General features: G+C 39.6%; 3 protein-coding genes across 6 annotated transcripts in view; 1 reads left to right on the forward strand and 2 right to left on the reverse strand.

Annotated features, from left to right (window-relative positions):
- LOC109959485 (forkhead box protein O1-A-like) overlaps positions 1-2196 on the reverse strand; it is a 15079-nt gene extending 12883 nt beyond the window's left edge. For both annotated transcript variants that reach the window (XM_020598900.1, XM_020598901.1), the window contains exon 1: positions 1059-2196. In XM_020598900.1, coding sequence (XP_020454556.1) covers positions 1059-1643 — 585 coding nt within the window. In that variant the 5' untranslated portion in view covers positions 1644-2196. The remainder of the gene's footprint in view (positions 1-1058) is intronic.
- A 95-nt stretch (positions 2197-2291) lies between these two features.
- Positions 2292-6579, reverse strand: mrps31 (mitochondrial ribosomal protein S31). Its single transcript, XM_020598905.1, has 7 exons — positions 6383-6579; positions 5029-5514; positions 4748-4918; positions 4512-4622; positions 4351-4427; positions 3847-3987; positions 2292-3765 (listed from the first exon to the last, which is right to left on the reverse strand). Exons 1-7 carry the CDS (start codon positions 6493-6495, stop codon positions 3530-3532), a joined length of 1335 nt encoding a protein of 444 aa, XP_020454561.1. The 5' UTR covers positions 6496-6579; the 3' UTR covers positions 2292-3529.
- A 79-nt stretch (positions 6580-6658) lies between these two features.
- On the forward strand, positions 6659-14085 carry taf6 (TAF6 RNA polymerase II, TATA box binding protein (TBP)-associated factor). Of its 3 annotated transcripts, none has more exons than XM_020598903.1 (15): positions 6659-6755; positions 8184-8341; positions 8488-8574; positions 8698-8851; positions 8949-9005; positions 9093-9212; positions 9352-9473; positions 11256-11333; positions 11441-11542; positions 11637-11819; positions 12316-12390; positions 12474-12599; positions 12797-12970; positions 13183-13374; positions 13533-14085. In XM_020598903.1, exons 2-15 carry the CDS (start codon positions 8186-8188, stop codon positions 13821-13823), a joined length of 1917 nt encoding a protein of 638 aa, XP_020454559.1. In that variant the 5' UTR covers positions 6659-6755; positions 8184-8185; the 3' UTR covers positions 13824-14085. The 3 variants fall into 3 exon arrangements, with proteins under 3 accessions (XP_020454559.1, XP_020454560.1, XP_020454558.1); XM_020598904.1 differs by lacking the exon at positions 6659-6755 and adding an exon at positions 6961-7179 and having other exon boundaries at positions 8166-8341; XM_020598902.1 differs by lacking the exon at positions 6659-6755 and adding an exon at positions 6961-7179.
- The last annotated feature ends 1994 nt before the right edge of the window (positions 14086-16079 follow it).

Consider the following 16079-nt stretch of genomic DNA (forward strand, 5'->3'; position numbering starts at 1 on the left):
CTTCCTATTGCTGATAATTTCAGGTGACCATCACCACTGAATGTGTGCTCAATATTGGCCTGAAGTAAAGATTTGGAACTTAAAAACCACCATGGAAAATGATATCTGCAGACTGAAGGAAAGTGTCAATTGTTCTGTTTTGATAGATGTGACAGGTTACTTTGGGCAATGCGCTAAGTTTTCAATGAAATTTCTGTGCTAACCTTGTCAGATTGCTAACGGTAATACTAAGGATGCACTACCACTTTCCTAAACCAAGTTAACATACTGTTGGATCGAAGGTTAGATTTATAGATAAGAGCATATAAGTCAGAAAAGAGCTGTTGCACTCTGGGATCAACTACATCACAATGAGTGTTGTCACTCCAGCTATTTTGCAGTTCAAAACAGTGACAGTGGTATCACTGGGGAGTTAGGAAAAGCAGGTTATAATAACAAATCAAATTAAGCCATTTTTAAATTTACAGCTCTGATGTTCCTACTGTCACGTGTCAAATGTCTTATAATCTATATTAATCCATGTATTCAATATAATACAACAATATTCAGAAGCATATAGAGAGCATTTAAACTGTGTTGAGAGCCAGCGATTTGTGAGATCTTTTGCTGTTTGTAATTCAGGGCTACATGTTCAATGAAACTGCGTTTTATTCAGCAGACAACAACAACTTTGCTCTCTGCTAACAGATAATATGCAAAAAGTGAAAGTTTCATTAATGTCTGACTGCACCGATGCGCATCACTGAAGACGGACATTAATGAAAGTCTGCCATCACAATGTTTGTCTGCTGGGATTTGCACATTAGGCTGAAATAGATCAGAATTCAATAACTCGGTATTTTGAACAATATTGTGTATTGATGTACTGCTTCTGCTCTGGATGACAGTACATTCAAAATAACGCTTATTGTTTCCTCTAAGGCTGTTTTGAACTCATGTTACAGGGTGTTTAGCTTTGGTTGGTGTGCTGGGTGTTAAGTGAGTTAAAACCTCCAAATTATCTCTGGATAATAAACATGCTTACGAGCGCGCGCCCTCACCTGCGTGCAGACACTCACCTTCCAGCCTGCGGAGCTATTACTGTCTCCTTTATCCTTGAAGTAAGGCACACTCTTGACCATCCAGTCGTAAATCTGAGACAGTGTCAGCCTCTTCTCGGGTGAGCTGTCTATCGCCTTAGTAATCAGGTCAGCGTAGGACATGTTCCCCCAGGCGTTGCGACGGGACGAGCTGCTCTTCCTCTGGCCGGAGTTGCCCAAGAATGCGACGCCAGGAGCAGGCACCTGTTGCTGAGGCAGCAGCTGCGGACCCGGGAGCTGCTGCTGAACATGATGATGGTGGTGGGGGTGATGCAGATGGGCACATTTTCCCTCTCGACAATGAAAGTCATTGCAGTGCACAGACGGTTTCTGCTCTGTGTACTCTTCATAGTCCTCCTCTAACAAGCCAAGGTTGCTAACGAAGTCGGTGTTTCCTCCCGGCTCCTGCTTCACCGACGGGGCCGGGGAGGATGTGTTGGAGTTGGCCGGGTCGATGAACTCAGGCCGGGGGAGCGGCCAGGTGCAGGACCGCGGTCGGGAGAGAGGCTCAAAGTCCGGGTCTATCTCAACCAGCTGTGCTTCTGGTCGCGGTACCTGAGCCATGACAGGGTCAAACTGGAGCGCAATATCACATAAAAACTCACATACAATTATTAACTAATGAGAAAATAAAAAATAAGGTAAGGTAAAAGTAGAAATAAGTCTAAATAAAATTTCTCGTTCACCGCCTGAGTCAAATCGCCCACTAAGTCACAAACACCGTAAGAGAGACTGGTAATTCAAGTCAGAGAAGTGCTCTCACACCATCCTACACAGACTAGCTGCAACTCTCAGGTCTGTCGCTCAGGCATAGTACAGTCTGATGCTGCCTTCACGGCCCACTCACGGGCTCCGTCTTCCGGGTTTCACAACTTAAAAGGGCCATTCAAGTGCTCTTGTTGAAATCATGCCCAGAGACTTGTATGAAATGAAATGTGCAGTTAAAGCTTATAGAATTAGACAATTATCAATTAGCCCTACCAAACATATTTTTATAATCTACTCTTCTTGGATGATGGGTTGTTGTTATTGTTGACGTTGTTGCTGTGTGTGTTCTTTATGCTCCCTCAACCCCAGCTCACCTCGATCAGCTCTGTCATTGTAAACAGTCGGGAGATCGTTCGCAATTCCAACTCATTTTAACGGTACAGGAACGCACCATAGAAGCAGAAATATGCAAACTAAGCCTGACGCTCTAAGAAATACTGTACATTACAAAGAAAGTAAAGATTTAATGAAACCCCACTGGAGCAGAAGCAGAGAGAAACGCTTCTTAATCCGGCAAGACTGTAGGACCTCACGGGCGGTCCTGTCGACTCTCCTCTAGAGAAAGTCCCCTGTCCTAAAAGTCACTAGATTGCATGGGTGCTTAAGATTTTGAGAGCCAACACACACACACTACATAAAATATCATTAAGCCCCTTTGATTAAAGGTTGGTCAATCATATCCAGTTTTGGCATACTGTGGATAAAATTACTCCAACACGTTACTGCATTTCACAGGGAGTTTTTTTGTTGTTGTTGTTGAAATACATCCTTGTTAAATAATTAGAAATCATTTTTTATAGGACCATAACTGTCAATAATGCCATCTAGTGGGTTATTTGAATATGAGAAACCTCTGAGCAGAACCAGGTGCCTTTCCACAAAAACACTTTCTTTGTACTTTATACAGCCCCTAACACACATGAGGAAGTATTACCAACATCTATCTTATCATGCCAATCATGACTGTGTAAGGAAAAGTGAACAAAATGTGGAAATGAGGCACATTCAAATGTCAAGCTCCCGCTTTCTACACTTTCACAGACAATAGATTGCTGGGGGTGTTTTTAGACCAGAAGGAATCTGCGGTACAATAACTTCCCTTGCAAAGGGCACAAGGTGCAAGGTGTAATTATGCTCCTACTATAAACCCCATCAGACGCTGCTCACAGGCTGCCTGAGAAAACACCATTAGTAACGGTACAGGTGTTTGTATGATCTTTGACGCTACATGAAGACAAAAATATTTTCAACCTATGTTTTTATCTGAAGGTCTATTAAAAACCCATCAACTTGATTTTTGGTTTGATACAAAACCAAACCTTTTACATCAGTAGTAGAACTCAAACAAGCAAAAAAAAAAAAAAACATTACATACCTTATAATATTTATTTACTTTGCACTAGTATGTGTTTGAGGAACATTTTTAATTTCTTCCTGCATATTTTTCCTCCACTGTGCATAAAACAGTGGTTCTACGGCCTGATGAACATTTTAGAAACAGCTGATACTGGACACAGACTTGATGCCAGACCAAGAAATCCAAATCGGGATCTTCTACTAGGACCTGTTAAATTGTACAAGTAAAGATAATCATGGTTGCAAAGCCCCCGCTGAGGAAATGGATTTTTGTTTTTTGCGTCCACATTCAACAAATGTTGAAAAACTATTTACTTGTCTTATGTTTAGTTAAGGAAAACTTCAGCCTCTCTGAGGACATCCTCTTTTTGATGGAAGTAGTCTCTGAACCAGGAAATGTGCTCCTTTTTCTGTTGGACTGTCAGGTAGGGGTTTCTGGACAAACCAGCCACCACTAGCTCCATGAAGTGCCGCACTGGTCCCTGACGGGGGAAGCCCTCTTCCAAGTGTTTCTCTAAGAACACATGCTCATGGAACGGGACGCTGGCTTCCTCCTCAAGCCCTTAACCAGAGAAAGAAGATAATGTCAGTGTCTCCCTCATCCAAACTTATCCCTTTGCATATACTAAACTCAAATACTCACCAGCTTCATTGTTGATAGGATACTGCCACAATTTACCCTCTTTGGTCCACTGGATCATTTCTTCAAGCCCGTTGCGGGGCATTTGATTGATTGACAGAGACAACTGAGTTGCAAGGTCTATGTCCCATAGAGTTGGCCGTGCTGAAAATATCATATCAGTATTATGGGCAGATGAAGTTTAAACCACGTTTTTTGCGACAATAAGCATTAAGTGCCACATTTCATCAATTTGAGCAGGAGAGGCAAAATTCTGGAGGACAAAGGAAACAAAACTTTGACTCAGCATTTTAACAAAATGGTAGAATGAATCTGGTGAGAAGGAAGAATGCTGTAAAATAAGAAAGGGATCTCGTGCAGTGCAACATATTGTACATTTAGGACAATACACCCTTGAAATATTTTAAAGGACCAAAAACAAACACCACCATAAATCTCCCACTTCAAGCAAGCACAGCCAATAAAGAGTAGCAAGCTTAATGCAGAAAAATCTAAATTCTTTATTACCAAATGCAGATTCAGCTCCATCTTCATCAGTAGTCAGGGAGAAGATGTTAAGTTTTTTCCCTGTGAACAAAGTTTGCCTAGAAAAAATAAATAAAAACACTCATTAGACACATGGGCCATCTGAGAAACCTTCAAAGTATAGATGTGATGAGAGTATTTACCTTATGTCACGTCTATATCCATGGCCGTCGTCATCAAACCGGATCGCGCTTGTTGGCCGAGCTTTCTGTCGACTGGGATTCTTTCTTATTTTCATGTCAGTGATAATTACCCTAAGAAAATACTGCTGGATTAATGTTTATTACATATGAATAAAGACATATTTGCTATTACGCAAAATAAAAAAGCACAAAAAACAACCACTGAAGACATAAATATTGGACCCCAGGACACATACCCCAAATTGTTCACTTCCCCATTCTTCTGAGCCTCAGTGATGGCCTCGTGCTGCCTCAGCTGTCTGAGTAGCTCAGACTCAGCCTGGCTGCGGTTAGGCAGTGTAGAGGCAGCAGCAGATACAGCTGCAACCAGCTTGGGATCCAGCGTCACACTAGCAAGTGCAGAGAGGCTTGAATCAGTGGATGAAAAGAGACCAAGGCTTCAACTTTCCTCCCAAAGCAAGGATGTAAATATGTGATATACTTACAGGCACAAACTACAAATCAACATCCTCCTCACCTCTGTGATGAATCCTCCACTGTAGCCTTCTGAAACATACTGATGGTGCTCTCTGTAGCAGCTAGCCTTGATTTAGGGGCATAAGTTTGCTTCACTTTTAAGTTTTTGAGCTTTCTCTTATTGGTAACTTCCACCTTCATGGCTCCAAGAAGGTCCAGGAGACTCTCCTTCCCACTCTTGGGTGCATCAGAATTTACTGGTTCAGGCTTTTCCACAACCTGCTCAAACTTAATATTCATCTTCTGCTGCGTGGCACTTCCATCATCTGTCTTTGACACCACTGGCTCCTCCTTTTGCTCAGCAGTCTTAATGACTGTGCCGTCATCTTCGGCCTTCTGTGTAACCAAAGGTGCAGTTTCTATTGGGTCAGCCTCTTTATCTGTGTTTGTTTGCTCATTTTGATTAGAGGGTAAAACATTGTCTTTCTTTTCACAGAGACAAGCTGGACTTGTGGTGAAGGCTTTTAGCCCACCTCCATTTGCAACCCTATGTTAAGAACAAATCAGAGTTAATCATCATAGCAATCTGAATCAAAAAGGATCACAGGAGTCTGAATATTATTACAATATTCATTATTGAAATGGCCGTGCAGTCTTAAAAAACATCATGATAAAGTAGGGATTTTCTGCAAAATGATATTCTTAGTCATGTAATCAAACACATAAAAACATTTTCATATTAATTTCAGCAACAGACAAATCACCTCTGTTGCAGTCCATCCTTTACAACCTTGAACTGTCTGTTTGCTTGAGATGGTGAAATGACTGTTGCGCTGCAACCTTTGGCTGTTAATGTCTTCTCACAATGGTTACATTTTTACACTAGCTCGTTGTATATCTGACCTTTTATTTAAAAAAAAGCCACTTGCAAGCCCCTTTTTGTTAATCACTTTGTTTATAAAGTCCCAGAAAATAGTAAAAGAAATACTTTCCCTGACATCATAGTGACTTCTGACTATAGTGTCTGTTATCATCCAGTGAAATATTTAGCTAACATAAGAAGTCGGATGTTCTCCAAGTACAACACAGTATAATGGTTTGTGAGCCATAGTGGGACTTGTTAATGAAACAACCTGCCAAAGATACAGCTGAACCGATCGAATAAATGTCAATCAATCAAATGTCCCTCCCCACCAGTGTAGGCTGAATAAGCTAATAGCTAGCTTTCCCTTCCTCAGTATTTATGGAGGAAAAAATATCTAGGCGTTTCGAAATTACATTGCTAAAAAGGTACAGAGGTTGTCCACTTTCTATTCCATAAAGATACACCACTATTAAACAGCCCAGTACGTGGTTGGCGTTAATAAGTCACGTTTCTCCATGTTTTTATCCGTTAAGTCACAGCCTCAACCCACCTGAAAACTGGAGCTATAGCCTTGTCGCATTTAGCTGGGAACACGCACAACTCGTAAACACTAGCTGAAGAATTTCGAGCCGTGTAAACGGTCCGCCATAAAAATCTATACATGATTGCTTTTTGTAATGTCCTTCCACGTTCACGACACTTCTCTTTGTTGCTACATCATAAGATCACCCCCGTAAACTCTAGGATAAATTAGTTCCGGATATTGTGTCGAAAAAAAGTGTTCCCCCTGTTAAAAGCTGGGTTTGACGTAGCGCCCATATCAGCGGTTGTGATTAGGATAATGTTAGGGTTCAAGTTAGGTTAAGTTTGGGGAAACATATCTCGATGGGGAAACAGATTTTGACACAACACCGAACACTGGGGTAAGAATAATATTCTACGTAGGAAACCGTGAAGGAAACTAACATTTTATTCAGTTATAATGTGAAATTATGTAATTATGACCCTGGTCATTTTGCATTTTAAAATGCACGTCTTTAACTGAGTTGTAAATTACATTCTCTACATACTTGAAGCAGCTAATCTGTCTACAGGGTACTTAATTATAATCTCGCGATATCACTACCGGAACGTGACTCAAAATGGCGATGAAACTGAAGCGCTAATTCATGAACGGAGGTTTCAGCTACAATTTCGGAATTACTTAGTTATTTGCATCGAGACATGGATGTTCATAGAGAAGAATTACCTTTGCAAAACAATCATTGTTGCAAATCTCAAAATTGAAAGTTTTTATTCGTAAAGGTTCCTACTTAAATTCAGAAGGGAGAAGACAACTTTGTAGAGGTAAAAATATCAACCGAGGCTAAGTTACTAGCATGGAAGCTAACATGCAGTAAATTTTGCTCATTCTTATGTTAGCGTTAATATTAAAGAAATGCACAGTCGTTAAAAGGATTAAATTTGCGAGGTGTGTTATGATAGCTGTGAACGTGTTGGATTTGTGTAAATCTACTTTTGATGTGGCTTGTGTGTTGAATATACCGGAATGGCTGTGGTTCCGTGAGTGTGTTCCGTGTTTGTTTACACGCACGGAGTACATGTAAAACCTTTTTAAAGTATTCATCTGTTCGTCTTTTTCATGTTTTACAACATTGTTTCCAACACTGAATCAGAGATGATGTATTCAGGATTTTGACACTGCAGACATTAAAGAATGCTTATTGGCATTTTATGCCAAATTCATTAATATTGTGCAGAAATGTCACACTTGTAAATATCCCCTCTCAGGTCAATAGTTAGTTGAAGCTTGTTTAGCACCCTTCAGTTTATGCAGATGGGATCGTGCTAGCTTTTCATATTTGGACATGAAACGTTTTTAGAAAATGGTCTTGCCAGGTTGCACTAATAATCTGCGTCTTTCACATTTTTTAGTTGTATAAGAAATATAACTTTTTAAGTTCTGGACCTGACATAAACATTATTATTTTAAAACCATAGCCTTGACTTTCTGCGTACGATTCTTTTCATCTTGCCTTCATGTTACCATACCACAACATGATGCTGTTTACACCAGGGCTCTTATTTGTGTTGTTGTGTTTTGTTGATCTGTGGCTTTTGTGCAGCTACATAACAAGGTTATATTGTTGAAAAATAGCTAAATAATCAGCCGCAGTATGATGTGCTTTTTTTTAATATATACTGCTAGTCAAAGGTTTGGAAACACCTTCCCACTGAACTGAATGTTAAAGTGTGTTTCCAAATATTTTCACTGGTAGTGTATGCCAAATAATATGTCAAAATGCTGACTTTGATTGAGGTTGTATTCACAGATGTGTGTACTTTGTTAGCCATGGCAGAAGAACGACGGCAGAAGCAGTGTTCAGTTGTCCTGCCTACGGAGTCAATGAAGGCCATAGCAGAGTCTGTGGGAGTGGGGCAGTTACAGGAGGAAAGCTGTATAGCACTAAGTGAAGAAGTTAGCTATAGAATAAAAGAAATTGCACAGGTAAATCATGTGTGAGTAAAGCATGTAGTCTCCTTGTGGGTCTGCTCTAAAACTGTGTTTTTGAACATCTCATTTTTGTCATATTTGATATATGTGCTTTATATTTGAAATCAGTCAGGTCTCTTTTCTTTATCCCTTTTATAAAGGATGCTCTCAAGTTCATGCATCATGGGAAGAGACGCAAATTAACTACGAGTGACATAGATAATGCTCTCAAACTAAAAAATGTGGAGGTATGGGAGAACTTGGATACATTAACTTTTTGTCTTATTAAACCTCATAATAGGTCTTATTTGAAATGTTTTGCTCTAATGTTTTCTTAATTGTGCGTTCTAAATAAATTTCTCTTGTTATAGCCCTTGTATGGGTTCCAGTCGCAAGAGTTTATCCCTTTTCGCTTTGCAAGTGGGGGTGGAAGAGAGCTTCATTTCTATGAGGAAAAGGAAGTTGACCTCAGTGACATTATCAACACACCACTCCCCAGAGTTCCACTAGATGTGTCTCTCAAAGGTACACAGATAAATCAGCATTACATGCTGTTATACTTTAGTGTATTGTCATGTATGTTTTGTAAAGATATGCACCCTGCTTGTGTTTCAATCCATAGCCCACTGGTTAAGTATTGAGGGTGTGCAGCCTGCTATTCCAGAAAATCCACCACCAGGTGAGTTATGCTTCAGTTTTTTTCTTTTAAATTACAAAACTACATGAAAAGAAAACTTAATATTAAGCTTTATTTACTCCATTTCAGCACCAAAAGAACAGCAAAAGGCTGAATCTACAGAGCCCCTCAAAGTCATCAAACCTGGTCAGGAGGAGGAAGGTGCAATTCAAGGGAAGAGTCAGGGGGCAACAGCTACTGACAGCAAAGGTTAGTATCTCTGTGTTGTATTAAAATTAAACTTTCTTTTCTTTTCATGCCCTCCCACACCAGGCTTCTTTCTTGCCTCCATAATCTTTTATGGTTACACTTGTCTCCATCTTCCCATGTGTGTATCTGTGTCTTTCAGGAAAAGAGAAGGGTCTAATAAGGTTAAAGCCACGCAGCACTCACGAGCTGTCTGTGGAACAGCAGCTTTACTATAAGGAAATCACAGAAGCGTGTGTTGGCTCCTGTGAAGCAAAGAGAGCCGTAAGTCCCGCCAGTACATACAGTCATGTGAAAAAATTAGGACACCCTTTGAAAGCATGTGTATTTTGTAACATGTTTTAATATATGGTTATTTAATCTTAATTTTAACAATACAGAGAGATTAAAGTAATACAACTAAACAAGTAAAACTGAAGAAAGGTCTTTTCAAGATCTTCTGTAAATGTAATTCTACAAAAATGCCTATTCTAACTGAGGAAAAAGATAGCACACCCTAGCCCCTAATAGCTAGTGTTACCTCCTTTGGCTGAAATAACTGCAGTGAGACGGTTCTTGTAGCCATCTAATAGTCTCTGACATCGGTCTGAGGGAATTTTATCCCACTCCTCAATGCAGAATTGTTTCAGCTGTGAGATGTTTGAGGGGTTTCTTGCATGTACAGCCCTTTTCAAGTCACCCCACAGCATCTCAATGGGATTCAGGTCTGGACTTTGACTCGGCCATTCCAGGACTCTCCATTTCTTCTTTTCCAGCCAGTCTTCGGTTGATTTACTGTCAGCTTTAATTTTCTAACCGATGGTCTCACATGTTCTTCAAGCACCTTCTGATACACAGTAGAATTCATGGTGGATTCTGTGATGGTGAGCTGACCAGGTCCTGCTGCAGCAAAGCAGCCCCAAACCATGACACTTCCACCTCCATGCTTCACAGTTGGTATGAGGTTCTTTTCCTGGAATGCTGTGTTTGGTTTACGCCAAACATGTCCTCTGCTCTGGTGTCCAAATAATTCAATTTTGGACTCATCTGTCCAAAGAACATTATTCCAGAAGTCCTGGTCTTTGTCAACATTCTCTCTGGCAAATGTCAGTCTGGCCTTGATGTTTCTCTTAGAGAGCAAAGGTTTCCTCCTTGCACACCTCTCATACAAGTTAAACTTGTGCAGTCTCTTTCTGATTGTAGAGGCATGCACTTCTACAGCAACAGTAGCCAGAGCCTGCTGTAGATCTCGACATGACATTTTAGGGTTTTTGGAGACCTCTTTTAGCATCTCGCGGTCTGCTCTTGGGGTGAACTTGCTGGGGCGACCAGACCTGGGCATGTTGGCAGTTGTTTTGAAAGCCCTCCACTTGTAGACTATCTTCCGGACAGTTGAATGGCTGATTTCAAAATCTTCTAATCTTTTGAGATCTTTTTAAATCCTTTACCAGACTCATAGGCTGCTACAATGTTTTTTCTGAAGGCCTCTGACAGCTCTTTTGCTCTCACCATGGTGCTCACTCTCACTTCAACAGTCAGGAGCACACCAAACTAAATGTTTGAGGTTTAGATGGGGCAAGCCTCATTCAAAATGCTGAGTAACGATCTACTAATTATATGCACCTGGTGTGATATACCTGTGTATGTGATTTAACCCATTTTAAGAGGGCATACATGTGAGGAACAATGCGTACAATTTAGCAATGCTACCTGTCACAGGTATTCATTTTACTCGTTTTTCTCATGCTAAACCCTTCTCTACTTTTCCCTGATTGCAATGAGGTTTAGAGATAAACTCACGCTTGCCAAATATTACCAGGCTAATTCATAATATTCAAATGCAGATACTGTATTAGCGTTAAGATGGAATTCGAGGATGCTGTTATCGCTAGGTGACTGTGCTAACAGTAGCTATGGCCAGGTGATAATGCAGTTATTTTTTCTCATTTTCTTTTGACAAGAAATTACAGCAACACTTGGCAGCTGAAACTAAATTGTTGGTGGAATAACAGGTTGTTTTAAACTTGTCACTTCGATTGGATAAATGTTTCCTTTTGTTTCATTCAGGAAGCTCTACAGAGTATTGCTACAGATCCTGGACTGTATCAGATGCTTCCAAGATTCAGCACATTTATATCAGAAGGAGTGAGCATCTTTTCCAACTTCTTCTAATGTTCTGAAACATCAGTCACCTCATATAAAATACTCAAACATATTTTGTTGAAAATACTGACCTTATAGTCTCCTCTAAGGTTCGTGTAAATGTGGTGCAAAACAACTTGGCCCTACTGATTTATCTAATGCGGATGGTCAAAGCTCTGATGGACAACCCCACCCTGTATTTGGAAAAATACGTGAGTGAATAAAACAAAGTGATATTTTATTTTTTGAAGGGTATAACTGCCACAGATACTTTTATTCAAGTATTATTTTTATTTGTATTTATAGCTGCATGAGCTCATCCCAGCTGTGGTGACCTGTATTGTGAGTAAGCAGCTGTGTTTGCGACCAGATGTTGACAACCATTGGGCTTTACGAGACTTTGCTGCTCGTCTCATGGCCCAGAGTTGTAAAACCTTCAGTACTACTACCAACAACCTCCAATCTCGTATTACCAAGACTTTTACTAAGGTGGGTTTTGTTGTATTATTTGTTACCAAAGCAACTGAGGTAAAGACAAGTTTTGTTAATGCAGCAAAATGCACACATACTCTGTAATGATTAACTTGGCTTGATTAACAAAAAAGACAACTTCCTTTTGCGTTGTTTGGTGTTGTTGGCATTCTAGTAATTCCACATCCTGCAGCTCATCAGATCAGTCTCTTCAGCTATACATCCCAACATTTCTATAGCATATTCTCACCAGACTAAGTAACAGTCAGAACACGCCTCTCCCTCTGTGGCTGTGTGCACTGTCATGTGTATATACTCGCACGTCTCCTTGCAAGAATGGCCATTGTTTCCTGACACAGTAGATGGTGCTGTTAAGTTAGGTAGTGTGTGAACAAACACTTGTGCACTTTGTACAGTTGAAATAGTGCACGTCAGATACCCTCCTTAAATTTTACTCTAACAACATTGTTTGAAACAATTTACTTACTAAACCAGACTTTAAATGTTTCCTCAGAGTTGGCTGGATGACAAAACCCAGTGGACCACACGTTACGGCTGCATCGCTGGACTTGCTGAGCTGGGACCTGATGTGAGTAGGATCCTATTTCTTTGGGCCTTTGTCATTTTAATTCTTTTAGATCAGCACCAATGTCCTGATTTTATCCTCTGTAGGTGATTAAGACATTGATTCTTCCTCGGCTTGCTGTAGAGGGTGCTCGCATCAAAGCAGTGATGGAAGGACCAGTGGTTTCCAATATCGATAAAATAGGAGCTGATCATGTTCAAAGCCTTCTGCTGGTACAAAAATTAAGTTCTGTGATTATTATACATTTAAAAGTGGACAGTTTCCTGCAAATCGATACATTTGTAAACTAAGACAGTGAACACATTGCTCAAACATCATGACATTCATCAGTAATTTTATTTTTTAATTTTTAACAGACCAGTAAAACATTTTTATGCATACAAAACATGCTTGTGTTTTGTTTTCAAAGAAACACTGTGCAAGTGTCATTGCCAAAATACGACCTCAGCCTGACAACTTGGAGCAGTATCGAACAGACTATGGTTACCTTGGACCCATGCTGTGCTCCCATGTAATGAAGGCCAGGACTCAAGCAGCATTGCAAGCTCAGCAAGTCAACAGGACCACATTAACAATCACGCAGGTACATTTAATACTTGATGAAAACGTGTTTGAAGTATTATAAGTGCAAATATGTGAAAAAGATGGAGGGAAGTTTTAGAAAACAGTAACTTAAAAAATAAACATGCTATATAAGCATGAATTTATTATGTTTCCTTTAGGCATCATACTTGCAGAATGATGTAACTCAACAAACAGCTGTTCAGTAATGAATGATGACTCTCTTTCTTGCAGCCTCGTCCCACACTTTCAGTCTCACAAAGCGGTTTAAGTGGGTCGGCAGGACCACGCACTCCAAGCATCATTAAGGTCCCAAGTTCCCTTACCCTGATGTCCCCTCGGCCAGGAACTCCATCACAGCCATCTCCTCCGGCAACCAAGTATATAGTCATGGCAACCAGTGCAGGAGCGGCCTCAACTCAGCAGGTGCCACCACTCTACAGCACCGCCACTAATTTTTATTATTGTGATTGGTGTGAAAATAAGTCTTGTTTTCCTTGATTGGATGTACTGACACTCTTATCTTTAAAATTCACAACTTCTGAGGGTGTCGTTTTACATCTCTGTTTTTCTCTTACCTTTAGGTAATCACCCTCAGCTCTTCCCAGTCAGCTTCACCAGTTACTAGCACTGTTCCCAGTGCCACGTCGACCTTGCAGCCTTTGGTAAAACTGGAGCCTGGCAGTGGCCCAGGACTAACAAGTTCACGACCTATGCAAAAGTACATAGTGGTATCACTGCCCTCATCAGCTTCTTCCTCTCTGGAGCCTAAGAGCTCTTTGCTTCCAACCTCAATTGCCTCAGCCCCTCTAGAAGCAGGGATGAAGCTAGAGCGGTCAGAGTCTCCTGGAGCAAGTACACAGTCACCACACTGAGACTTGTATAGTTAGTGAAGATTTTTAATATGTTGATGCAGCTGATCACACAAAGTTTAAAGGGGTCAACTGTGCAGTGGTATGAAGAGGAATATTTGAACTCTTGACTGATAAAAGAGTAAATGTGACCAGACATTGTAAATATGTTAATGCCCAATGGAAAAAATAGCTAAATCTGTGAGGTCTGTAATGTTCCACCTTATATTTTAATTGATTTGTTGTTTTTTACTCTAAAATAAATCCAGTTTTGTATGAAATTCTTTACCCAGTGTTTCTTTTTGTTGTTTGTTTTTTGTCTCTGTTTCATAAGAAAATGTGAGGAAAAACTTGCCAACATAAAATAACATGTAATACAATCCACATTGGGATGCAGTCGGTGCAACAGATGGCTGCAATGTGTGATTCTGACAGATAGCATGTTAGGTTAAGGATACCATTATACTCAAGTCTGATAGTAAGACGCACGAAAGGTTAGCTACATTAATAAAATTTGTTGTATCAGAGCTCCTTGCCAGATTTTTTTAGTTGTATTTTCAGAGAACATTTGAATATGTTTTCACCACTTGCATCAAATTCATGAAAAAATGTGTGATTGCTATTTAGCAGTAGGTTTTAAACTTTTTTTTTCTTCAGTTTATTTTCAAGGTAAATTAAATACATCTGCAGATGGCTTGGTGTAATCACTAATTACAATGCAATTTACGAAGTTTCAAAATAATGTAAAAGTACAATTGATTACGTTGAACATACGTTTCAACTACGATTCCCAGTGAGCACTGCGGTAAAAATAATCAAGTCCTTACTCCAAAATTAAAGTTTAGTAGTTTTTTTTTTTCTTCCAATACTTTATTGAGGCATATGACAGTAGTTATTCATAAGTAAATAGACCGGAAACAAGAGGACTATAACATAAAATAAAGAACATAAAAACAAGAACAACATCGAAGCAGATAATGTGAACATGAAACTTTTAGGTCAGGGGGTGACTTAATGGGTTAAGTAAAGTAAAAACATTCAGGGAAGTACATATATTACAAATTTTGATAGCTTTTTTATTTTCGCTGGAGGAGAAATAATTTTTAATTTCGCATAACAGGGCAGGGAAGAAGGGTTTAGATTTAGAGAATTTGCATTTGTGAATATAAAATTTTGCCATGAGTAGAATAAAATAATGAATTTTGGAGGTGATGAATACAGAGATGTTCTGCCATAAATCATAGCAAAATGGACAATCCCAAAATAAATGAACAGTAGTTTCTTCCGAGGCATTACAGAAAACACACGATGTATTAATAGACCTATTAAATCTTGTAAGATAATGAGCAGATGGGTAAAATCTGTGAATTAACTTAAAGGAGACCTCTCTTATTTTATTACTGATCATATATTTAAAAGGCAATAACCATACTTTATCCCAGCAAATGTCCGGAACCAAAGTATTCCAGTATGATATAATATATGGCATAGACACTACATCCTGTTGAAAAATAGCGCGAATAGCTCGATTGTTCTTCTTTCTTATAGTGGTGAAGCATGTTTTCCCTATGAACGTGTCGGCTGGATCCAATAGAAAAGAGGAGTCATCCGTATCATTGTCCAGGTTCTTGAAGAGCATCAGCAGTCCAGAGGGAATCGCTCCAATAGTCAATGAGTATTCCTTTAGTGTAGGACTAAAGTTAAATCGATTTTTCAGTTCTTCAAATGTCAAAGGAACACCCTGGTCATTTAAAAGCTGTTTCACCAACTGGATATTATTTTCAAACCAATTATAAAGAAATAGAGATTTACTCTTATGAGTTATATATTGGTTGTTCCAGATGTAACATTTGTGCGGGGAAAAGTTGTGTTTATAGGCTAGGGTCCATGACAATAGCATTTGTTTGTGAAAATTGGATAGTACTACTGGGATTTTATTAATATTGTATTGACAGAGTGTTAAGATGTTAATTATTGAATACGCCTTTACTCATTGTATGAAACATGCTTTTGTTTTGAAGGACATTATTGTATATACTTCCGGTTAAGTAAGAGAGCAAGAGAGTGTGAGGATAACTTCTTGAGAGAAGGAGCATAGAAGAGAGCTCCTATTATTATTTTACAGACCGTTGCCATTTCAGAGCCCCATGTTAAGTGGTATGTTTGTCGTAACAAAATAAGTCAAACCCAGCCTTTATCTGCTCATACTCACACAGCTCTGCACGGCCGGAGCCATGAAGACGCGGTCCCATGCCAGCTACCCTCACGCCCCTTCTTCTG

Source organism: Monopterus albus, unplaced genomic scaffold, assembly GCF_001952655.1.
Source record: "Monopterus albus unplaced genomic scaffold, M_albus_1.0 scaffold39.1, whole genome shotgun sequence".
NCBI classification, from domain to species: domain Eukaryota; kingdom Metazoa; phylum Chordata; class Actinopteri; order Synbranchiformes; family Synbranchidae; genus Monopterus; species Monopterus albus.